This window comes from Quercus suber, unplaced genomic scaffold, assembly GCF_002906115.3.
Source record: "Quercus suber isolate HL8 unplaced genomic scaffold, Cork oak 2.0 scaffold_629, whole genome shotgun sequence".
Taxonomy (NCBI): domain Eukaryota; kingdom Viridiplantae; phylum Streptophyta; class Magnoliopsida; order Fagales; family Fagaceae; genus Quercus; species Quercus suber.
This window is the reverse complement of record NW_027070071.1, coordinates 243,759-270,239: the sequence shown is the minus strand read 5'-3', so window position 1 is coordinate 270,239 and position 26,481 is coordinate 243,759. Positions and strand designations below refer to the sequence as shown.

At 35.9% G+C, this 26,481-nt stretch overlaps 1 protein-coding gene across 1 annotated transcript; it reads right to left on the bottom strand.

The window, feature by feature from the left end:
• Positions 1-23,449: 23,449 nt before the first annotated feature.
• LOC136064125 (uncharacterized) lies at positions 23,450-24,706 on the bottom strand. The gene is made up of 2 exons (XM_065765453.1): positions 23,834-24,706; positions 23,450-23,596 (listed from the first exon to the last, which is right to left on the bottom strand). The coding sequence occupies exons 1-2, from the start codon at positions 24,704-24,706 to the stop codon at positions 23,450-23,452; spliced, it is 1,020 nt and encodes a 339-aa protein (XP_065621525.1).
• Positions 24,707-26,481: the final 1,775 nt, after the last annotated feature.

The window sequence follows — 26,481 nt, the reverse complement described above, 5'->3', positions numbered from 1 at the left end:
GGTGCTTACAAGATAGTCAACGGGGATGGCCTAAGGGTAGGTCCCATAAATGCAAAGTTCCTGAAGCGATACTATGCATGAAGTATTGGAGTTGCTCCTTGGTAAGAGCTTAAATTGCCCACCAAAAAAATAAAATAAAATAAAATTTCCCGCTAGTCTAAAAACCTTGAAAGAGGCGGCCTATGCAAAAGTTAGGGACAAAAAAAAAAAATCCCGCTAGGTTGAAAACCTTGAAAAGGGCGACCTAGGCAAAAGTTAAGGACCAAAAAAAAAAAAAAACATTCCCGCTAGGTTGAAAACCTTGAAAGAGGCGACCTAGGCAAAAGTTAGGGACAAAACAAAACAAAACAAAAAAAAAAAAAAAAATGTCAAAGAAGCATTCATCCGAGGGTCATTCTACACTTCACACTTTTCTTTTGTATGTCCCATCTAGGAAGCACAGATACTCCATATTTGTTCAAGTACCAGTATCAGATACGTACCCTTACTGGACACCTCTGCATTCATGTCTCAACCGTTCCTCTTTTCTTTTTTTCTCAGAAAAGTGCTGATACATCTAGGATACCCTCTTGATACAGCCTGAATACGGTCGTAACCCAACCCTCCGATAATGAAAGATTTGTGAGGAATTTTATTTATATTTTTTATATATTGGTTTCAATGTTGAGCACTTATCTAGCTATCTTTTCTTTTACCTTTTTGGATCTTAGTTTGTATTCTAAACATGGATCCACTTTATTATTCATTATCGCTCTTAAATTTATAAATGCTTAACAATCAATGAAAAATAAATAATTAACAATATATTAAAAAAATACATTTAATAATTAATTAATATAAGTATCTCCATCATTTCCTAGTTTTTCATGAATTGTTGTATCGCAGTATCTCGTATTGTACCGTAGCCATACCCAAAAACATACCGGTGCTTCTTAGTGTGCCATACTTACCTAGTCTTAACTGTTCATCTATTATCGTAAAATATGTATTAACCAAGACAAATATCATAAGTTAACTATTTAAAATAGGTAGGTCGTACCAACTTTTGCAGAGCCTGGAAAAAGTGATTGATAGATAGCCTTACATAATATTTTTAAAGACATTATTCCCTGAACTCACAACCTGTCAGCTTTTGCTAGAAAACACAAGGCCCAAAGTATGGTACATTAACAATATATATATATATATATTTTTTTTTTAAGTGGGTAACCTATAATTCTTTCTTAATATCCAAATAAAAAGAAAGAAATCAAAGCAATCTTGATCAATTCTAATAGCTAAATATATTTCAGTACAACAAATTATGCACAACTTGAGTAACAGTCTTGTCTTTTTAACAGTCACTGGTTATGACTATTATTTCAGTACGTCTCTACCTAACAAAAAATACTTAAAAAAATATAGACAAAACCCTAGAAATGAAATAATCTGAATATGAAAACCCACAAATTTTGAGTGGAGAAGAGATTCCATACCTTAGCACAGTACAGGTTGCGATTCAACGAACGCGCTCACGATCGTTTCAAAGCAGTTTTCTGCTGCTACTTAATTTGATCGAGTATTTGACAGAAATTTATAGAGCAAAGAGAGAAATAGAGAGAGAGCAAGAGCGTGGGTCTGAGAGAGTACACGCACCTAAGGTTTGCAGTGGAGTCAAAAGTGAAGAATTTTGAAATGGTTTGGTTATGGGGGAAGGTTTCAATTTCAATGCCGGTGACATGGGCTTGAAAGTTGGAATGGTAGTTTTACAGTTATTTTTAACGTTGGTTTTTAAAATAAAGGATATATGTCGGCCCCTTGGGTGTATGGATGTTCTGTGCAATCGGTGGTGAATTTATGAGTTTTGTCTTCTTTCTTTTTCTTTTTTGCCTTTGTGATTGTCAAGAAATAGTCTCGTGTCTATCAAGCTCGATGGTTTTACTGTTTTAGCAAACTTAACTTTATTGAAAACGAAACGTTTTGTATTAAAAAAAAGAAACGTCTGATGTCTACCACATTAACTAATTTATTAGTAGTATTTATAAAATTATCTAATAATTAATAGAACTATTTATATATATTATTAAAAGTAACAATATGGCTCGTTAAAAAAAATTATGTGACCAAAATTATATTTGTTAAACGATATTTTCAATCGTCGTGGAGGAAGATAATTTTAAACTAAATTTATATATATATATATATATAATCTAATCCTGTCATAAAAAAAATTATTAATATCTTAAATTTAAGGTAAAAAACAACATTTCATAAAATAAAAAAAATAAATAAAAAGTAAAAAACAACATGGGATTTGCTGTGCACACATGCACATTAACCGGAATGGATCAGCCGATCAGGTTCTAGATTTTTTTTTACTCCTTATCTCCTCCCCTTCTCATCGTTACACATTTTTTGTCCTTGGGACATGAAATTAAATGAACCCCAAAATATCATTTATTGGACAAAGAGATGAATCAAATCAAAATATCTTTTTTTTCTTTTGGAAAAGAAAAAACTTTATAAGGTCTGTGCAACTAAACCGTTATTATCTTTAAGGGCCATGCACTCATGCTAACAAATGTTTTTAGAGCATTAGTTAATAATTCATTTTATGAAAGTTTTGACACAATTTTTAAGAGTAATTAAAAAAACTGTCAAAATATTTTTTTTTAATTTTCCCATACAAATTTTTTTTAAAGGAATAATTAACCAATGCTCTAAGGATATTCGTTAGCATTTTCCTATCTTTAAAAGCTAAAACAATCTAATCCTCTGATCATTTCTAATTGCATTGCATGCCTATTTTGCAAGTTGGTGGGAGATATTTATCAATATTAAATAAGTCATGTTAATGAATGTCATTAGAGTAATAATTAATAAATCATAATAGAAAAGTTTTAGCATCATTTTCATGAGAAATATAAAAAACTGCCAATAATATTTATTATTTATTATTTTTCTAGTAAAATGTTTCTAAAAATAGCAGTTAAACCAATTTTCTAAATGCATTGGTTAACATTTCTCATGTTAAGTCTCTCCCAAATCAAAGTTTGGAGGAAATAAATGCTATAAGTCTATAACAAGTTAGGACTCAGGACAGTTTACTTATCCAATTCATTAGGTTTTGGGGAAAAGAATAAAAACACTAAATTAATGACAAATCATAATTAAACTTAGAAAAAAAATGCTAATGAATGTCTTTAGGATATTGGTTTATAATCCATTTAAAAAAAATTATGGGAAAAGAAAAAAAAGTAATTAATGTTTTGACATTTTTTTCATTTCTCATAAAAGTAGTGTCAAAACTTTTTTTAAAATGAATTATTAATCAATGTTTTAAGGACATTTGTTAACATGACCCTTAATTTTATCGTGCACTTGTTTGTTTGTTTGTTTGTTTGTCTTTTTTTTTTTTTTAATTTTAATATTCTGATAAGTCTTAAATAATTCATAACTATTAATTAAGCTTTGCTTTATCGGGTTCACCATTTGTGAATTATTTTTGCGCGTTTCATTTTCAAATGACTTATTGAATAATCAGGATTGCTGGGTGGTCATTGGGAGCTCATAGTCAGGATTGCTGGGGTCAGACAGAAAAGGATCAAGAGGAGTGCCCATGCTTAAGAGGCCCTAAACAGTCAAGGAACTATTGTCTGAAGTGGATGTCATAGCAGTGCAGCTGACTCAGCCTATGGTGCTTTACTGGAGGCTATGGTGGATGCTGCATTGCAAGCTAGGAGGTGTGGGTTTAGCCAACTTTTGTTCATGAGCAGCAGCTAGAGGCTAGTCTATCAGTTTAGCAGGACTAGTATTCCAAATTGGATGGAGAAGACTACTTTTGCAGATCTGTCTACTTTGAAATAGTGTCTGTTCTCTAGCTGTTTTGGCTACTAATTAAATCTCCTGTGCACTGTAACTGGGCTATCCCACCTAGTGTTTAACTCTCTTTCTGCTTTATTACAGAGGCTTCGGTTAATGCGTATTTTCAGGACACACATTTAACAAATTTATTTTTGAAAAAGTTTTATTGGAAATTTTTTCAATTCCTGATAAACTTTTTCTAAAATTAATTTACTATCGTGTGCTCTTAGGGCACATATTAGTAAAATTCTATTATAAATAAAAAAGACTTATTAAATAATAATTATTAAAAAAAAAAAAAAAAAAAAACCTTCTCTGTTGCGTGTGCTATTCTCAAATACAAAACATTATATAACACAACAAGCAACGTGTTGGTAACAAGATTTACAACATGAATTTCCTATGCCTCTAGGTGTAATTAATTATTTTCTGTCGCTCCCATGTTTGACGCTTACCCAACAGAATAGCAGAAACGTCTAAACCAAAAAAATGGCAACCCATGCAATTCCAAAAAATGGATACCCAGCACGAAATATCATCGAAAGTGTAGTGGGGCCTTAACTATTTTGGATTTGAGATCAAATTTAGTTGCATCAAGATCAGTATACGTACCTACTACTACTAGTACTGGCTTATCATGCCCTCCCAGAAAAGCAACCAAGAAAAACATATATACTTACATATATCATGCCCATTTTTTCCATTTACTTGTGACATAATAATAATCAACAAATAATCTATAGTGTCTTGTATCAAAGCCACTTTCAGTTAACGAAGGAATTTGTGTTCTATCCGATGACTTTAATTATTAACTTCTTTTCCGTTCTAGCGTCGACTTGCTGCTACATTTTTAACAAAGGAATTATTCTGTGTGTTTGTCATTTCATAAGAAGCTTCGATGCAATGAAATATATAGCTCTCTCTCTCTCTCTCTCTCTCTCTCTCTCTCTCTCTCTCTCTCTCTCTCTCTCTCTCTCTCTGAGGAGATAGGAAGAGTGATAGAACATTGTGCCATAAAAACAGGATTGTTTATATATGCAGATGAAAATGGCCCACTACCACTATTTAGTAAAAAAAATTAGCAATCTATCACTATTTTGGAAATATATAGAAATCTACCTCTTTTTTGAAACTTGAGATTATGAAACTCGAGTTTGCTGTGAAACTCGAGTTCTTTAAAAAAATATACTTTGAAAAATTTTGAAAATTTTTTATGGTATTCGAGTTTAAGAAACTCAAGTACCATAAAAAAAAAAATTTGACGGTACTCGAGTTTATGAAAAACTTGTTTTCACTAAACTCGAGTACCCAAAAAGTGATAGTTCTCTACATATTTTCGAAATAATGGTAAATTTCAACATAGTTTATAAATAGATGCTATTTGGCTATTTTCGCCTATGGAAGCTGCTAGTATCACTTATTGTAGCTGTTTATTTGTTAAGGTGAAGCATAAGTACAGCCCGTGGCTAATTTCTTTGAGTCTTTAAGAACACTTCGTATAACCTTCAAAGAATCAAAAACAAAGTCTCATCTTAATTCTATAGGTTGCCAACTGATTCAGAAAACACATTTGGTTACACAAGCAAAGTATCAATTGCTGCTCTAGTTTAGTCCATCACCATGTCCGGCCTGTTTCAATGGGGTTTTCGAGCCCCGGGGATCAAGCCTAGTTTGTGTGTGTGAGTGTGAGAGAGAAATTTCATTTCATTTCTTTTAACCCACAAGCCCAAAATTCACTTCAATAAACCCAAATTAACAAGCTAAAAGCCCATTCAATTTAACCCAAGCCTACACTCGGGCCCAACCCAACCTCCATTATCCAAATTTACATTAACATCCGTCCAGCCTCCAACAATTACTTATCTGCCCTACTACTTCAAATAATTATACAAGTACCTCTCCACTTTCTCAAGACTACCAAAATACCCTTAATCTTTTCCAAATTACCTTTACGTCTACACAACTTTGCCAATTTACCCAAATACCTCTCAACTTCACCAAATCGCCATAATACCCAAATAATCCCAAACATTCAGAAAATTATCAAAATACCCTCCAAGGCCCTAGGACACATCTCAAACCCCCTAAAAGTAGCTCCTAGAATTCCAATCAAAGAGTGCACAGCTTGAAATTAGATTGTCTAACTCTTCAAGATTCGAGTAAGTCCAATAATAGACCATTCACTTCAAGCATGGATATTTGTTTCTCTCTTATCAAACCATAAGCTTTATACATATGCAAACAGTTGGCCACATACAAGACCCTTGCACAATCCAAAAAACAACATGATAGGAACATTGTGTTGTTGAGCAGCTAATCCTATCAATATTGTATCATGCTTATTTAATGTATTATTCAATCAACAATTATCGTATGAATTATAAAAATTATGGGATAAATAATGTATGGTAATTGTTGCAAAACAGATGTTGTAGGGCACCTAACACATTCCCTACAGATAAATGAACATCCCAATGTATTTCAACTGTTCATAGACATTTCGCTACCTACGTATACTTCAACATTTTCAAGAAAAGTATGTTTTAAAATTACGACATAAAATAAGAAATTGGACAAGCCTGTGTTTCTATCTTCTGGGATTTCTCTAAAAACTGGAGTTGTGACAACAACTGTTTTTTTTCTTTTTCTTTTTGTCCCAAAAGGGGGAAGGAGACTGACATATCTTTGACTATGGATGCAATTGTTGCAAGCTCTTGTTCCACTTTCTTAATTTTCTTCTTCAAATCATTGGTAAGAGATTCAGATGATGAAAAGGTCTGTGTGATTGCTTCTACTAATTTTTGCTAGTTGTCAATAATCTTTAAAAGAGCTTGATTTTGGGCCACAACATTCTCTGCTTGCCAATTTAAAGCTACCTCTGCTAATGAAACTTGTTTTTGGGTTCCATCTGAATTAGTTCCAACAGGAGTTTTGATTTTCCAAACATATCTTGTGTTGGCCTGGGGGTGGTCAAAGTTTTCTAATTGAGGAAAATCTTGATCGTAAGAGGATAAAGGTCTGTCAATAGTGTAGCAGGGTAAAGGGTTTTGTGTTTGGGTTTGTGCGAAAGGAGGAGGATGATATTTATGTAATTGAGGGAGGATATTCTAGTAATATGGGATCAATTGAGGTTTGGGCTCATGATTAGGATCTTGCTTAGGCTTGAGTTCTTTACATGGAGGAGGAGAAGACTAGGGTTTTTGTTTTTTTGGTTATGGGATAAAAGACATAATAGTCAAATTTTCCAAAAAGTTTCCCAAGAGGTCTACTTCAGGATCTCCAGCTTCATATCTTTCTTTCAAGCTTTGCTGGAGTGATTTTTTCTTTCTTCTTCTCGGTTGATCATCATCATCAATTGATTCTTCTTTGCATTCATCACAATCACAAATATCCCACCATATATGGCCAAATGATGATTTTCCTTCATAACAAGGTTTTCTATTTTCACAGAATGCTTTAATTACAAGACCTTTTTCAACAACATATGGTACAGGATGCAACATTGCCATATGGGTTGGAAAGACTATTATATCCTTCTTTTCTGGTGGAGCCTTCAGAATCTTGTCTCTACTTCTCCATTTTCGTTCCTGATAAAGAAAGGATTATTGGATTGGATCAACCGAACTACTTGATGCAGTGACTCGTACTTCGTGATCCATGACTCTGGGAAAAGGGAAATCATATGGTCCGTTTGATTAGTATACTTTGATTATTGTCTTGATTAGTTTACAGTTGCCACAATAAGTATATCCTCTGTATTAATCACATCAGAACACTAGACTATATAATCAAGTAAAACACTAAAGAGTCTGTTTTTAAGTGAACCAAAGAAGCTAGTTTTCCAAAGTCACCTTGTGGGCATTTTAGCCAAAAGTTGGTAGTGTGGTCCTATTAGGTTTGTGGGAAACAACTCTTTCTATCAAAAACCATTATGGCTACCACATATTTTGCAAAGAATGATACCTCTAAATTCCCTTTTGACCCTTCCCTTTGTAGATCCACAGCAAATATACTAGAATATTTATATGAAATCTCCCATGTACCAAAAGATAGTAAAATCCCTATTACTGATTTCCTTATTATAAATCCCTACACTATATTTAATAAATCCCAATCTTCTTTCAAAAAAACCATTAAAAAAAAAATATTGGTCCTTCTCATCCTTCTACTGTAAAAAAATATGTTCAAACCTCTAAGTTTGACTAGTTCAATATTCCAGCAAATGATGGTGAAAACTTCATTACTCTTTCCCTTCATTGGGAATTTGTTATCTCATTACAAGCATATATTGTATATTAAATATTCAATGGAATACAAGATTTAATTCAAAAGAGGGGAAATCATATGCAATATAACTATTAATAGATGATTATAAGTAAAAGATAAAGAGCAGAGGTACAAGTGTAGAAACATTGGAAAGTGGGAGGCACATATTGACCGATATCTATCAATTCCCAATTTCAAGGAATAATAGAGTAGAGTTATATAACTCATGTAGGTTTATTATATGTGACTATTTGGCTTATTATTTGTTGTTTTTCATCCGTGAAACGTTATGCAATACTCACTATAAACCAAATGCAATACTTACTATATACCACTGTAAGTTTCTTTAAAAAAACTTTCTCCCCTCTCCTCGTTTGTATGTGTTAAAAATATTTAATATTCTCAAAAGAAAAGAGAATGAGAGATGTCAATAAGTTTTTTAAAAAAAAAAAAAAAATTACGAACATACGTGTACTGCACGCGTAACATACATGATTTTGCTAACTACATAATAAATCTTAATAATGTTATTTCTTGCAATAATACATATATGTGTGTGTGGTTTAAAATAATGACTCAATAAAATTGAACATCAATAAATCATAAGGTAATAAAATCGAGTGAGTGTCCACTTTGTATAACTTACTTTGACAAGATAAGGATAGGTTAGGATTTTAAAATGATATGCATGGAAAAAAATTGATACTTTAAAAAAATGTACACAAAGGATAAGAAAGTTGAAATAAATGAACATTATACTCCCCAAAAAAAAAAAAAAAAATCACATACAATATATATTTTATTTTTGTATAAAATGACTAACAATATTTTTGTTTGTAAATAAAATTTACAAACAAAATTCGGAGGAATGACTATGCCTTACTTTGAATATTGTTCAAAATGTGGTCAATAGAGGATATAAGCAAGATTATGAGAATTGAAGCACTTAGAGTTAAGATGAAGGATCACATGTTGGAAAAACACATGGTTGTATCGCAAACAAGACATATGTGGCGGAAAATTAACGGATCTACTTTATTCGCAATTAATAACATGTACTATGTAAATTTCAGAATGTAAGAACAAGAGAATGTGCTTTGGTGTAGTGAAATTCAAAACCAAAGATTAAAAGTACTTGGGAACACTTTTAATCTTCACTCCAATTCCACTTGTACCCAAGAAGTATGGCCTCTCAATCAATTTATATGTATGTGTTCAAGAAAGAATAAAAGAGTGTCTAACACTAATATACAAACCATTTCATTCTCTTACAAAATTCTATATATTCCTCTCTTTATAACTGATTATCTAATTGGACTAACATTTTGTGTCATTCCAATTGGGCTTTAGTATGTGGCTTGGAGTGGGACTAAAAGAGAACAAATAAGGCACTAACTTCAATGGGCCTTGGACTTTTCTGTCAACTTTTGACAAGTCCAAAGTTATCATTAATTATATTTAATATAACTATATAAATATAATTGTACTCTAGGCCTTATTAATAAATTATATCCCAAAACTTTATTGTACATATAATCTCTTCATAAAATATTCGTAGTAATACAAAGTCATTAATGTAAACTGTTACTTTGAAGATTACTACATCTTAATCCTTGAATACCCGATTTAATCTTTTAAGTTATTCATTATATATTTATGAAATTCAATTTCATAGATATATACTTTAATAACTACTTACTAAAATAGTTAGGCCTAACATTCTGAATAATCAAACCCATTAAGGAAAAATTTTATATCTTCGTTAAAAGATTATGAATTTCATCTTGAGAATATATGTTTCATTAACACTAAATGTGACTGCTCAACATACTAAAATTTTGATTGTTACTTTAGATCTCACTTCTGATATGTCAAAACAACCTACATTTTATGATTAGGTCCAATATTCTCTGAAGATTAAGAGTTCGTGTAAATAGAAATTGTGAGATTTATTATTCATTTGATAGTCGTTAGGAAAATAGTAAATCTCACAGTAGTTTAGTTCAATATATCTTAACTCTTAAAATGTATCAACATATCAACTAGAAATCTCCACTTCCATGAACAAAACCAATCATCTTAGTTAATATTGTTAGCTTTTAGACCCCTGTAAACTAGATTGTTTAACCTAATTAATTAACCAAGTGAATACTTAGGTTTATTATTCAGATCTAGGTTAAAACAAAACAATCATACCATGTAAATAATTTGGAAATATAAAGAACACTACGATATGATGGCCTAGGAAAACCTAATCGGTAAACAAAACTTGGAAATGATTTAACTTATCTATCCTCAAACTAAAAAAATAAATTCACTACGAAAGAATTGAAGTTTGTACAATAAAACTTAGATCACTAACATTCTATTGCTACATCGAGTAGAAAACTTGCTACCACGACCTCATGATAGCTCGAAGTCCATGAACTACTTCTTTCATAGGCCTTTGCAATACAAGCACCCACAATTGTAATAAAAAAAACAAAAACTTTCTTGTTTGTGACTCGAAGACCACCCTTGAAGGTTTAGATCATCAGCACCTTTGATGATTAGAGAAGACAACAACTTTTACAATACCGAATCTTGAGATTCTTCAAGGAATAATATCGGTAGAAGACTTGAGAGAGCTTTTTGGGTATAAAACCCTAGATACAAAAAAGACACACTATTCTCTCTCTGAAAAGCCTTATAAAAACGTTTTTAGGGTTTCCTTTATATACTAGTAGTGTTTTACTTGAAACCCAATACGTTTAAGTAGAGTTTTGGTTGAAATAGAATTCTGTAGATACGTGTTTCGATTGGTCGAGCTTATCTTTCGATCGATCGAACTAGGCAGATTTCGAATTCTTCTTTCTGCAGCTTGTATGTTCTTGAATCTTGACTTGTATCATCTCGAGTATTGTCTAATAATACCTATAGACTCTAGGATCTATATATAGACAAATTTATGTTCACGATTTGCTAATTATTATAAACTTTTAGAACCTAACAAATATGTAAGAGTCTTTACTGATGAAATGTCCAATTTCATCATCGACTATGAACTAAAATTCTAAGTTTACAAAGAACTTGTGATTTATATCTTATGTGACTAAATCACATACTATGCATCTCATAAACTATATGATAATGTCCAAATATTCATGTTACCATTATTTTAAATAATAATAAAACAACTTTATTAATCATAACATTAAGTCATACATAGTATCATACATAGCAACACATAATAGGATTTAAGGGCACTAATCCTAACATCACACTCCACACATCTATATATATAATAATAGGTGAAGTTAAGAGAAACTCAAATTAGAATTCTAATTTTGCAACACGTGTCCTAAATTATTTATTCTTAAAGAGTTTTATTTCTTAATTTTTAAAATCAAATATGGGACTATATAATAAATATTCATCCAAGTAAGTTATTAAGTACAAAACCCAAAAAGTCTAAAATAAATGAATTGTAAAAAAAAAAAAAAAGTGCTTCAAAATAATAATAATAATAAAACATGGACAATTTACATTTTATACCTAATGTGGGGTACAAAAATTTAAAAAGGAAATCATGCCACATGTCATACTCAAGGTCGAGAAGGCCAATACAGTTCTGAAGAGTCCATACATTCAAATGGTAAGGCAGGAGAGGTGGGCCATGGCCATGTCAATGGCACATTGTAGGAAGGGACCATACTACTGAGGAAGAGCTTCACAGAGGGGGTTAGCTCTGACGTGATTGAAAGGATGGTAGCTTCCATCACATTTAATGCATCCTACCAAACCTCCTGGCCGCATTTATGTGAAGAAGACTTTTGAACAGTACTGCCTTGGTTGCTGCATCTCACAAAAGGTTTGTGAAGGTGTCTGATGGAACAAGCACTCGAGTAGTGGCTTACATGATCAACAAATAGAGGGCCAAGATCATCTAAAAGGGATTATATAATGTAAGAGATCCTCTAGGGAGAGGGGATCAGAAAATCTATAGAGAAAACACTGTAGCAACAAGAACTAAAACTATATCCAAGTCTAAGAGAAATATATTTGAGGACAATCTCTCCTCGGATTTCGCCGAGGGAAGATTTCTTTAATAAAATTTGTCTTTCTTTGTTTTCTAACCATCTTTAATTCACTGTGCTTGTTATTCGATCCATTAAAGCCTAGTTTTTAAACCCACTCTTTACAAATTCATTGTATTGGGTTCTTTGGGTTTTAATCCATTTACCTTTTGGGCTCAGATCCAAAATGTTGCCGTTACACCTAATAATATCCTTACAAAATTTTTTAAAGAGTTAACAAAATATAAAAATGACTATCAATAGTATTTAAATTATATTATGCATTTTACTGTATATCTTTAAGTGTATCTATTTATATGCATTGAATTACAAGCTAGTTTAATAGAAAGGTCATGTTCAATATCAAAAGTTACTAGTCTTTTAGTTGTCATTTACCAAGTCTCTATCACCATCCACATGAGAAAATATATACGAAGTCACTTATGCAATAACCCAATGAATGAATGCCATGTGATTCAATTTTATACAAAATTTTCATAATTTGGCGCACAAATTTCTCACTTGTTATTTGCTAATTAGGTTGTTGTGTGGGTGAATGGCTTGGAAAATCTGTTATAGGAGATACTTTCTCCACTCGTATGGATATTTTTCACTTAAAATAGCAATAACTCAACCACAAAAATCATACCAATAGTCTAAAACCATTAGATTAATCTATATATATAATAATATGTGAAGCAGAAAGAGTGTGAAATTGAATTCCAAATTAGAACTCTAATTGTGTGCCACGTGTACACACCAAATTAGAGTTCTAATTTTGTGCCATGTGTATAGAATCTGAAATTGAAGTTGAATTTTGTATCATGTGACTAAATGTATGTGGACTTATTCTCATTAAAACCACTTCTATGTATCGGGTCAAGTGAGTTACTGTGCTAATTAAGTTTTTTCTTGATTTTGCAGTCAAACGTGAAAACCAAAGAGATTAATATCAGTTATAAGAACTTGGTTTGGGTACATTGCATAATTTCCAAAAAGATAAATATATGTGGGCTCATTCTCATAAAAACCACTTCTATGTATCGGGTCAAGTGAGTTACTATGCTAATTAAGTTTTTTCTTGATTTTGCAGTTAAACGTGAAAACCAAAAAGATCAATATCAGTGATAAGAACTTGGTTTGGGTACATTGCATAATTTCCAAAAATATAGCAAAGCCAGAGTTTACATATTTGTTATAAATTGCTTACAAAGTTTGCATCTTTACATTTGCACTGAATTTCGGATTAAAGTGCTTTCTTTTTGGTTCTAACACTGGGTTTTGTTTACTATTCACTTACAAAGTTTGCATCTTTACATTTGTTATAAATTGCTAATATGTGATTAGATGCACATTATGTCTAAAATTCACTATCTATATATTTGGTTTTTTGTTCAGGTTTGGCACTTATAACAATGAAGAAAGCACTATTGTGAACCGATGGATGATACTTTTTGCAGGTTGCAAAGGAACTTAGTGATCAATGGAATTTCACGCAAATTGGAGAGGACCCGCCTGTAGATGTCTAGATGGCAGATGTGAGTCACTATATTTTTAAAATTTTCAGTGAATGTAAAGGTTATGAACAATGTAAATTTTCTGGAGAGAGATTTATTATTCTATATTTACGCAAGTTTGGTCGCCTTCTTGGAGTGGATCACTCCACCCTATTTTTCTGTTGGAATTTTTTATTCAGATTGTTACAACTTAATCCGAAACTTTATTTGAATTTTCCTATTGTTGTTACTATCATATATTATCATTCCAATTGTTCAATTAAAATATGAAATTGGAGTCCAATTTTACTATACGCATGTACAATCTAATTATGTTTAATTTTGCTGTCATGTGTAGAAGCCAACGAGATGAAATTAATAACACATTAAACACTCATGCTTTGAGAATCGATAGTACTAATCTAAATCTATTGGACCTGCTTCGTGATAATACAACTATGAAGGATGTATAAAAAACACTCACAAACCCATCTCTCTATAAAAAGAGATTAGAGAGAATTTCTTATATTAGCCATGAAACTTCAGAAGTTTTTTTTTTTCCACACAAATGCCCATCATGTTACAAAATGACTCATCTTAAAACTACAAAATGAGTACAACTCTGAGGGTTTTTTTTATTTTTAATTTTTTAATTTTAAAATTTTTAAGCTACGAAAATTTCAATCACCAATAGAGATTGAAGATTCAAAAGCGTGAATGGATATTTTGGATAAACATTGTCACCAAGGTTTATCTTTCTGTGTAAAATATATATACTGCTAAGTTTTGTTAATGAAATTTTCTGGTTAATAATATGAATTTAGACTTAACTAAGCCTTTTAAACATGAATAAACTCATAATTAATAATATATCTATTCCCGTGCGGTAGCACGAGGCTACATACTAGTTTCCATTAAATGAAGCACCACCAAAATTCACCAGCCAACAAACGTAATTGATGTGCGTCGAGATTAGGAGGGTTTATATTGTAATGCATATTAATAATTTTTTTTTTTTTTTTGATGAGCATATTAATAAATTCTAAAGCATAGCCCATTGCCATTTGGACAAAGCAATGCATAAGATAATATTTCCATACCTAGTATGGCATTAAGACAACCCACAACTATTACGGATCTTAATTTGCTGTAATATCTTAATATCCTAATAATTATTGTAGTTTCATCCCTTTAATTAGAAGTTAGTTACTCATGTTGGGATTTTGATAGAATTAGTTAGAACTCTTGGCACACGTGACATATTGACCATATGGATTAATTGGTGAGAGTACGTGCTTAATCACTAAGCCAATAGGGCTGAGCCATGTGTGGCCTATAGGAAGAAAGCTTAAGTTTTATAAATAAATAGTGCTTGTAGGCTTGTAGCCATTATTTGATATATCTTGAAGAATAAACTGACTCCTTACTTAGCTCATTTCCTTTTATATCTTAATATTTATCTATAAATGGTGACTACTGACTACCTCAAATTAAGTCTATTCACATACAATTCCCATCCACTTCTATACACTTCCCCCAGCAATTGTGCATAATGTCTCCTCTGTTCCATTTGTAGTATACGTGTAGCATATGTAAGCTCCACTCCTAAACATACAGCAACCACTTTTCCCATTTTTTGGAGAAAAATAACAACTTATTGTAGAAAACTAGCATGCCAATTCTTTGAGGCATAGGTGCAAGCTCAACATACATGGTAATAGTCAACAACTATCTCTTGTTGCATTTAGAAGAAAATCTTGATAAAATATTTTTGTTAAAACAATTTACATTTTGTAGGAAGAATGTCTTACCACATATTCCACATGAATACGTAAACTTGTTTGGCAATCTTCACATTCCAAAATATTTTCCAAAGTTGTCGATTTTCATCCATATTGGACAATTGACCATGAGAATCATCATGAACCTAGGATCACATTATAAAATATACATTATTAAATGAGTATTGTCTCGTTTTGGCACTATGCCAAATTAAAATGCCATAATCACAAAATACATAAGGGAATGCCCTTAATAATTACAACCACATGAGGTAAATAAATAAAATAAATAAATAAAAACCTAGGTCAATGAGGCCTCCCCCTAAATCCCAATCAATGGTTAAAATTATCATCAATTGACTTACTTACTAACATTGTGTTCAAAAGTATTTTGCACGAGAAAACAACTTTGTGCGTAGTTGGCATAAGATACCTACTTATGCTGAACAGAATCAGTAGGCTGAATAACTCGGCTTCGATGGGCTGAAAGTGATAGCAAAGGCCTGAAAAATGAACACGCTGTCAGAGGAAATTGGGGTGCAACGGCCTAAAACCCTCCGATGGCTAAGTTAGTATCTTCCTCACAATTGGAATTCTAACTGTATTATAGTAATGTCAGAATGGCCTCATACCTGTGCCTGATTCAGACCGACCCTTATATAGGGAACCTTGGGGCAGTTATTTGGTTTAGTAACTTCCCCAAGATTCGTGGAAGTCCGAAATTACAGAATTAACTTCCCCAACGACTATCGAAGTAGTAATCGCTGATGGAAGTTACATACTTAGGAGAAATTGTTGGCGATGAACACGGGTTGATTAACCGCTCCTGAATTCCATAATTTTACCGAGTGTCACATGGTCGTCCATGTGCTTTGCCATGGACGACTCTGTGTGTACATATTGATGTTGTGTGGTCGTCCATAAGCTTTGCACATGGACGACTCTTCCGTCCTGATTCCCTGAGGTTTATTCAATTGATTAGTACTCAGGGACGACACATCTGGATGAATTAGAGATGGTCTGCTCATTTGGCGAACTGATGATCATGGACGACTCCTCTGGACGAACCATAGATGGTAATTTTTGCTATCCCATCAGTTGCCCCCTTGTCCAAGGTGTCATCCAAGGATATTGTGGGGATTTAATACCCTTTATACAACCACGTGTCATGATTTAATTCGTTGATTAGTTACGTCGATTACATTTTCTCAAGTGATTGCCATGTGTCATCCTCTTAATGGATGGTGTCGCTTTGCTGACCCTACTCCTTGCCCTATAAATAGACACATTCTCTTTCTTGCCCCATACTTTTCTCATAAACTCCCTTTTGTCATCTCGTCCAAGATCCTCGTCTAGCTCACGTCCTAATTCTGTTAGGTTTCCTCTTCCTTTTTAGGTTTTCATCTTGATTTTTATTTTAGCTATGTCTTCATCTAGTAGTTTAGAGAGAGAAATAGACGAATATCAGGATGTCTCGTCTGGGAGTTATGAGAGTGGTAAGGGTAGCACAAGTTTTAGCAGCAGTAGTTTCTCAGACGAGCATCATTCGTTCGAGGTTCCTGGCATATCCATAGAAGTGTTTCAGGAAATGCAACGTAGGATGGCCTCTGGAGCAGGGACTAGCTCGTCCAGAGCGCCACCTAGCCCTTTTCAGGACGAGGAGGAGGAAGAGGAAAACGTAATATATAGCTGTGCCCCTGAAGTAGCGTCCACCCTAGACGCCCCTAAGTTAAAAACTTTAGTAGATAGATATCAAATCCCTAGGGAGTTCAAACCTCGTCTACCCAAGGAAGGAAAATGGTGTTGTTCTCCTTCTTCTGGTTTGGGAGTATACTCGTCTTATCTCTTAGCTGGTTTTAGGTTTCTCTTAAATTCTTTTTGTAGAGGTCTTCTTCATAGGTTGGGCATTGGTCCTAACCAGCTTAACCCCAATGGTTGGAGGACGATAGTTGCCATGCAAGTGCTATGGCGTGAGGCATTGGAAGGGGAATGTCCTATAACAGTGGACGAGTTCCTCTACTGTTATAAGCCCTCAGAAATAAAGAAGTCTGCTGGTTTTTTCCAGTTCTTGTCCAGAGACTCTCACTATAGTTTAATAAGGGGCCGCAGCTCGTCTAACAAACTCTGGAAAAAAGATTTTTTTATTATTTCTGGAAATTGGGCTGGGGACCCAATAGATGTTGGTAATGCCCCCTTCCCTCCTTTTACCAGCCCTATAAGTCACCTTCGTCCTGATGGTATGTTTTCTTTCCATGTTATTTCTTTCATTCCTTACACTTTTTCTAACTCTCAATCGTCTAACCACCTTTCTTTTTATTAGTGCAGCTGTTGTTCGTCCACGTTTGGATAGATCATACTTGGAGCGAATTGACCAAGTACGCGCTTTCCCTAAAAGGACTTTTCACGATTTAGTAACTTTTAGCAGTTTGGCTACGTGGGGGCTTGGTCCAGAACCTACTGTTGAAAACCTAAGCCACGAAGAAACTACTCATAGAAGTAAGTATTGTCCATCTCTACTTCATTTCATTTCCTTTCCTCTTTTTTTTTTTTTTTTTTTAACTAATTTCCTTTGTTGTAGGAATAATTACAATGAGAAAAAACAAGGAAAAAATAGTAACTAGTGGGGACGAGGATGCTCCTGTGCCTCCAGTCGTCCAAAAGGCTTCCGTCCAGGCTGGGAAGAGAAAGTCTAAGAAGATTTCTAGTGCTGTGGACCTGGACGACCTACCTAGTCGTCGAGGCTCCAAAAAACAAAAAACCAACCAGACTTCATCTCTTCCCAAGGTCCCCAAATTTACACCTCTAACGGTGAATCTGGAGACCCTCCTACCAACATGGAGCCCATCCAGATAATTCATCCTGTTCCAACTGATCCTACTCCCCCTCCAGCCAAGACTCCTCGCAAGCCTCATCCGTCAAAGCCATCTGATCGTCCTTCCAACTTGGTGCTGGACGAGGGCTATGCATGGAGCACGTTCAAAGGAATCATCACTGACAATGAGATTAATGAATGTTATAAGATGTCAGTGAAGGAATTTGAACGTTCTGGTATCCATGACCTCTTTAAGGTATGATTTTCACTCGTCTTTGTGTGTTTTCAATAAGTTTTTCAAAGATGAAATTTCTTAACTTTCCTTCGTCCATGCATAGGCTATGTCAAAGTTTTACATAGCGACGTGCCAAGCCAAGGAACTTGCTGAGGAGGCAAAGATGGCGAATGACAAGGCTAAGGAGCTGAACAATGAAGTTCTATTGAAAAAGGAGGAAGTGATCAGGTTGACTGAGGATCTCAATCGCTTGCAAGGAATAAAGACGAAGTTGAAGGACGAGGTTGAGGAACTTAAAGCAGATGCTATTGAGAAGGATACTCGCATCACGTATTTGGAGGGATAAGTCTCAGAGTTTCCTTCGTCCTTGGAGAAAGCACGTGAGGAAGCCATACCAGCTTTTAAGAAGTCTGACGAATACAAGAATCGTCTAGACAGCCATTACGCAGTTGGGTATGAGGACTTTCGTGCTAATGCCAAGGATGCTTTCCCTGACTTGAACTTCGATACATTTAAGATCCCCCTCGCCACAGAGAGTTCCTTGCTTGTGGCGAGCTCTGAGGACGTCAATGTGGGGGACGATGCTAACAACGAGGTGACCCAGGACGATCCGAAGGCCAATCCATCAAAGTGACTTCACTTTAGAAAGTTTTTATATTTTTACTTTTGTTTGGAAGTGCCCTAGTGTTTTGGGCTTTTATCTCTTTTTTTTTTTTTTTTTTTTTGAAATTTATTCAAGTACAATTCTTTTTGGGCTTTTATCTCTTTTTTTTTTTTTTTTGAAATTTATTCAAGTACAATTCCCTCGTCCAAATTTATGCACGAGTTTTATGAACTATTACTCTTCTTTTAAGGGTTTTTGGACGGTGGTCGTCTACCCTTAGAGTTTATGAATGAATGAATGAATACTTTTTATTTTCATTGTTTCTATCATATTTGAACATGTTTAAGGATTTATAGACATACTTTATTAGTATCGTCCATACCATTAGGAAAGCATTTTATCTCAGCTTGAACTTATGGACGAAGTTCTTTCATCACAAAGCTGAAGTAAAAATGAACCCTTAAAATGCCATCTTTAATTCATCCATGAACATCGTCTTTTGGCTAGCTTAAGGATTTGTTCAAACTTGCGATTATTTATTCGTCCTTAACGAAAGTAATTTCAGCAAATGCTCGTCCATGTGCTGGACTGGTTAGCTGCTTAGATTCGTCCAGGAACTTGTGGTGTTCCTTTAAGCATATTCTTCGTCCATGGTTTAGACGATTATACCACTGGTTTTATTTCGTCTTGAGCTTGGACAGATATACCTCAGGTTTTATCTCGTCTTGAGCTTTAGACGGAGATACCTTAGGTTTTATCTCGTCTTGAGCTTAGACGGACATACCTTAGGTTTTATCTCGTCTTGAGCTTTAGACGGAGATACCTTAGGTTTTATCTCGTCTTGAGCTTAGACGGACATACCTTAGGTTTTATTTTTCCTGCTTTATCCTTACTTGAAGGAAAGCTAATAGACGATACCCCCTAGCTTCTTCCAAGGATTTTATTCGTCTTTGGCCTTTCACCTTTCGTGGATCATCTTAAATCATAGAAAATTGAGGATTCCCATACAATCATACATATACTTAGAAATACATCATATATATATTTGGAAATCCATACTATGTAATCATTCGTCCACGATCACGGCACATGCTTAAGAGCTAGTGCCTTTAGGAAATTAAAAATACTTATATAACATAACTTCGTCCATGAGTAGCATAAAATACTTATACACTTAAAACACAATAGTAATAAGCAAATACTGGAAAATAATATTAAACACATTACTTCAAATGTCCAAGGATCTCATCCATGATCACCCTTCATTGATAGTATCTCCTTAGGTGTTCAACATTCCACAGGTGCTCTAACTTTCGTCCATCCAGGGCTTCCAAATAGTAGGATCATTGTCTCTTGGAGTTTATAACTCTGCAAGGTCCTTCCCAGTTTGGTCCCAGCTTCCCATGGGCTGGGTTTTTGGTGGCCAAAGAAACCCTTTTAAGGACAAGATCCCCAATGTTGAAGCGCCTGGGTTTCACCATGGCATCATACTGCTTTGCCATGAGATTTTTATACATTGCTGTTCTTTGCTCTGCGTCTATTCTTACCTCGTCTAAGAGATCGAGGTTAAGACAAAATTGTTCGTTGTTTTCCTTATCTTGATACTTCATCACCCTATGGCTGGCTATATGCACTTCTGCAAGTATGACTGCTTCGCTCCTATAAGCCAATTTGAAAGGAGTCTCTCCTATGGGAGTCCCCACTATTGTTCTGTAAGCCCACAAAACACCTGGTAACTCATCCGGCCATATTCCCTTTACCCCCTCAAGCCGAGTCTTGATGATTTTCAATAAGGATCAGTTTGCTACTTCTACTTGTCTGTTAGCTTGTGGGTGGGAGGGTGAGGAATAATGATTTTTTATTCCAAGTTGTTCACAGAATTCTCTGAAGGGTGTGTTATCAAACTGTCGTCCATTGTCAGATACTAGTACTCTCGGTACTCCAAATTTGCATACAATACTTTTCTAGACAAAATTTTTGACATTTTGTTATGTAATTTTCACCAAGGGTTCAGCTTCCACCCACTTAGGCTAATAATCTATCCCTACCACCAAAAACTTCATCTGTCTAGTTCTAGTTGGAAATGGGCCTAAAATATCCAAACCCTATTGTGCAAAAGGCCAAGGGGCCATCATTGGGATAAGATATTCTGATGGCTGTCTAGGTATATTACTAAAATGCTGACATTGATCACATACCTTAATATATGCCTTAGCATCAGCTTGGATGTTTGGCCAATAGTACCCTACACAGATGACCTTGTGGACGAGTGATCTAACTCCTAAATGATTACCACACGCTCCTTCATGAATTTCTCTCAGCATGTAATTCGCCTCATCTGGGGCTAAACACCTCAGGTATGGTTGTGAAAAATCTCTTTTGTACAGCACTTCATCCATAAGGATGTATCTGGCTGATTTAACTCTGAGCTTCCTAGCTTCGCCCTTCCCTTCTGGAAGCCTTCCGTCATTCAGGTATGATACTATCAGGGTCATCCAATTCTCCTCACCTTCTATCTACAACATTTCTGGGAGGTCTATGTTTGGCATGTATTGTATTTCATCAAACTTATCCATTGCTTCATTAGCGGAGGCTTCCTTTGCCAGGGTATCTGCTTCTATGTTCTCTTCCCTCGGGATTTGAACGAAATTAGCTTATTTAAATTTCTTCACAAGGCGTACCACTTTCTTCAAATATCTTTTCATTCTATCTTCCTTGGCTTCACATGTCCCATTTACTTGGCCTATGACCAACTATGAGTCTCCCAGGACGAGTACTGAGCCCGCTTCTACAGATTTAGCCAACTCCAATCCTTTAAGAAGGGCTTCATACTCCACTTCATTGTTAATTGTCTAGTACTGTAAGCAAACCTTGTACTTCAATTTATCTCCTTCTAGTGACTGCAAAACAACTCCTATACCTCCTGCATATAGCGTAGATAATCCATCTACATGGACGACCCATTTTTATTGCCTTCTTTCTCTTCCAAGTCCTCATGACTTGGAGTGAACTCTGCAACGAAATCTGTCAGGGCTTGAGCCTTTATTGCATTCCTCAGTTGGTATCGAATATCAAACTCACTGAGCTCAACTGCCCATTGGATTAGTCATCCTGCAGCTTCTAGTTTGTTCATTGCCTTCTTGAATGGATGGTCAGTCATGACATTGATGACATCAACCTGGAAGTAGTGCCTTAACTTCCTAGAAACTGTTATCAGTGCAAACACTAACTTCTCTATCAGTGGGTACCTTCCTTCTGCTCCTCTCAATGCTCAGCTAACGTAATACACAGGCTTTTGTACCTTTTCTTCCTCCCTGATCAATGCTAAACTCATGGCATGCGGGGACACTGCTAAATAGAGATATAGTTCCTCTCCTAGCACAGACAGACTTAACAATGGAGTCGTAGTAAGATAGTACTTTAGGTCCTGGAAGGCCTTTTCACACTCATCCGTCTACTCAAATGCCTTCCTGAGAATTTTAAAGAATGGCAAACACTTGTCTGTGGCTTTTGAAACAAACCTGTTAAGAACTGCAACTCGTCCAGTAAGGGATTGGACTTCCTTGATATTCTTCGATGGTTCCACGTTCAATATGGCTTGGATCTTGTTTGAATTTGCCTCAATTCCTCTCTGTGAAACCATGAATCCTAGAAACTTTCTTGATGATACTCCAAACGCACACTTACTTGGGTTCAGTTTCATCTTGTATCGCCTAAGTGTTTCAAAGGTTTCCTGAAGATCGTCCAAGTGGCTTCCCTCGTCTAAGCTCTTCAGAAGCATGTCATCCACGTACACCTCCACATTTTGTCCTATCTGTGGACGAAACATATGATTCACCAACCTTTGATAAGTTGCCCCTGCGTTCTTTAGACCGAATGGCATCACCTTGTAACAAAACAAACCTTGACTGGTAATAAAAGAGGTCTTCTCTTGGTCAGCCTTGTCCATCTTTATCTGATTATATCATGAGAAGGCGTCCATGAAGCTCAACAACTGATGGCCAGTTGTGGAATCCACCAATTGGTCAATGCGTGGCAAATGATAACTATCCTTAGGGCAGGCCTTGTTCAAGTCAGTGAAGTCTACACACATCTGCCACTTGCCATTTGCCTTATTTACCATCACTACATTTGCTAACCAATCCGGGTAATAGACTTCTCGGATGAAATATGCTGTAGTCAGTTTCTGAACCTCTTCCTTGATAGCCTTTTCTCTTTCAGGAGCAAAGACTCTCTTCTTTTGTCGAACAGGCTTAGAAAAGGGGAACACATTCAATCGATGAGTAATTACCCTTGGATCAATACCAGGCATGTCGTCATGACTCCATGCAAAAACATCGGTGTTCTTCCTCAGAAACTAGACAAGGTCTTCTTTCGCTTTTTCCTTCATACCTGTTCCAATCCTAGTGAACTTCTCAGGATCATTTTCTTGTAATAAAACATCTTCCAATACTTCAGTCGATTCTGCAACAATTCTTCTTTCTTCTATACTCATAGTCTGCATCTGCACATCCACAGCCAACATGGCTAGATAACATTCTCTGGCTACCAACTGATCTCCTTGTGCTTGTCCAATCCCGCATTTCGTAGGAAATTTGACTAATAGATGGTAGGTAAATGTTACTGCCTTTCAACTGTTTAAAGTTGGTCTTCCAATGATGGCATTGTATGAGGATGAACAATCCACCACAAGGAAATTCACTTCCTTAGTTATCTACTGTGGGTATAACCCCACCACTACAGGCAATGTAATGGTGCCAACGGGCTGCACTTTCATTCCTCCAAATCCTATCAATGGTGAGTATGCTAGACGAAGTTGATCTCGTCCAAGCCTCTTCTGCTGGAAGGCGGGATAATACAATATATCTGCCGAACTTCCATTATCCACCAACACCCTTCTGGTTGTATAATCTGCAATAAGTAGGGTAATGACAATCGCATCGTCATGTGGATGATGAATTCTCTCAGCTTCTTCGTCCGTAAAAGAGATGGTTGGCTTGTCTGTTGCCCTCCTCCTTGGAGGTCGTCCAGAAAGTTGGACGTTTTGCACCGCTTTGAGATACGTCTTCTTTGCCTTGGAAGATTGTCCTGTCGAAGTCCCACCAATGATAACCCTTATTTCTCCGAGTGGGGGCCGTGATGACTCTTCCATCTTTGCTTTCAATTTTTCATCTCTATGATCCCTTCCAACGAAATGCCTTAACTTTCCTTGTCTAATGAGATTCTCAATCTGCTGCTTCAAATCATAACACTCGTCCGTATCATGCCCATGATCTCTATGGAAGCGACAATATTTATTCTTATTGCACTTGTTAGGATCTCCTTTCATCTTCTCTGGCCACTTCAAGGAAGGATCATCCTTGATTTGCATGAGCACCTGATCGAGTGGGGCATTTAAGGGTGTGTTGTTCTGATTCCTTGCTGATGGGTCTGCCTTCCTGCTATCTCTATCTCGATCCTTTTTATCTTCCATTCGTCCATTCTTTGGACGAGGCCTTTGATCAGAGTGACGCGTGGGGTTGACTTCCATTCTCTCAGCTCTCTTCCTCTTTTTAACTATGATTGCGTCTTCTGCGTTTATAAAGTTTTGGGCTGAATGGATGAGTTCAGCCATGGACTGGGGCTCCTTTTCATACAGCTTGTGAATGAATAAGTCCAAGTTAACCCCATTGTGGAAGGCTGCCAATAGTAGCTTGTCTTCCACCTCGTCTACTGTTAGGGCTTCCCTGTTGAAGCACGTGATGAAGGAACGCAGGCTTTCATTCTCCCCTTGCTCTATAGTTAACAAGCTAGACTAGTAACGCTTGTGTCTCTGTCTTCCAATGAAATTATTAACAAATAATTTGCTTAACTCCTCGAAAGAACTTACAGAATTCGGGGGTATTTTGCTGAACTACACTCGCCCTGGCCCCTTAAGTGTGGTAGGGAAGGCTCTGCACATAATCTCGTCCGAAACCCCTTGGAGATGCATTGTAGTCTTGAAAGTAGCGATATGATCAAAAGGATCGCGTGCTCCATCATATGAATCCAAGGAAGGCATTTTGAACTTTAGAGGCAAGGGATGGCCATTGATGGAAGCCGTGAAAGGGGAATCTATTCGGTGAACCACATCCTCTACAGGATTTTTCATTCTCATGTTCTCCTTCATCTCGTCCATAACCTTCCTCATCTGATCTATCTCTTTCTCCAAGTTTGGCACCCTTCGCGAAGTGGTGCCCCTTGATTGATTCTCGGACTCAACATTTCCCCTTCTATCTTCTTGACTTTGGGCTTGTTCTTCTGGATGTCCTTCACGGCGCTGCCTCTCTATCTCCTTAGTCAACTCTTGATTCTGACGAGTTAAATCCGCCATGTCAGCTGCCATGGACTGTATGTGTTAGATGGAAGGAGGTTGCATGACAGGTGCTGATTGGCGATCTCGGTTGGGATGGCTGGAAGTATCCCTACTCTCTCAGTGGCCTGGGCTAGTGGCCCTTGATCTAGTCCGAACCATACAGCCTTTTGTCGGAGAAGAATAAACTATCAAACTTGAAGTTTTCACAGATAATTCCCCACAGACGGTGCCAATTGATGCTGAATAGAATCAGTAGGCTGAACGACTCGGCTTCGATGGGCTGAAAGTGGTAGCGAAGACCTGAAAAATAAACACGCTGTCAGAGGAGACTGGGGTGAACCGGCTTAGGACCCTCTGATGGCTAAGTTAGTATCTTCCTCACAAGTGGAATTCTAACTGTATTGTAGTAATGTCAGAATGGTCTTATACCTGTGCTTGATTCAGACCGACCCTTATATAGGGAACCTTGGGGCAGTTATTTGGTTTAGTAACTTCCCCAAGATTCGTGGAAGTCCGAAATTACGGAAATAACTTCCCCAATGGCTATAGAAGTAGTAACCGCTGATGGAAGTTACATACTTAGGAGAAATTGCTGGCGATGAACACGGGTTGATTAACCGCTCCAGAATTCCAAAATTTTACCGAGTGTTACATGGTCGTCCATGTGCTTATCCCATGGACGACTCTTTGTGTAAAGATTGATGTTGTGTGGTCGTCCATGAGCTTTGCACATGGACGACTCTTCCGACCTGATTCCCTGAGGTTTATTCAATTGATCAATACTCAGGGACGACACATCTGGACAAATCAGAGATGGTCTGGTCATTTGGGTAACTGATGATCATGAACGACTCCTCTGGACGAACCATAGATGGTAATTTTTGCTATCCCATCATAATTGAGTTGCCTATAAATAGGGGCTTCTCATATAAGAAAGGCACAGACACTTAGAGAGAAAACACTACTGACACTCTGCCAAAATAGAGAGTCACCTCTAAAGTTCACAAGAGTTCCATTGTTCATCAAGGCCTATTCCTACTTCTTCAAATCAAAGT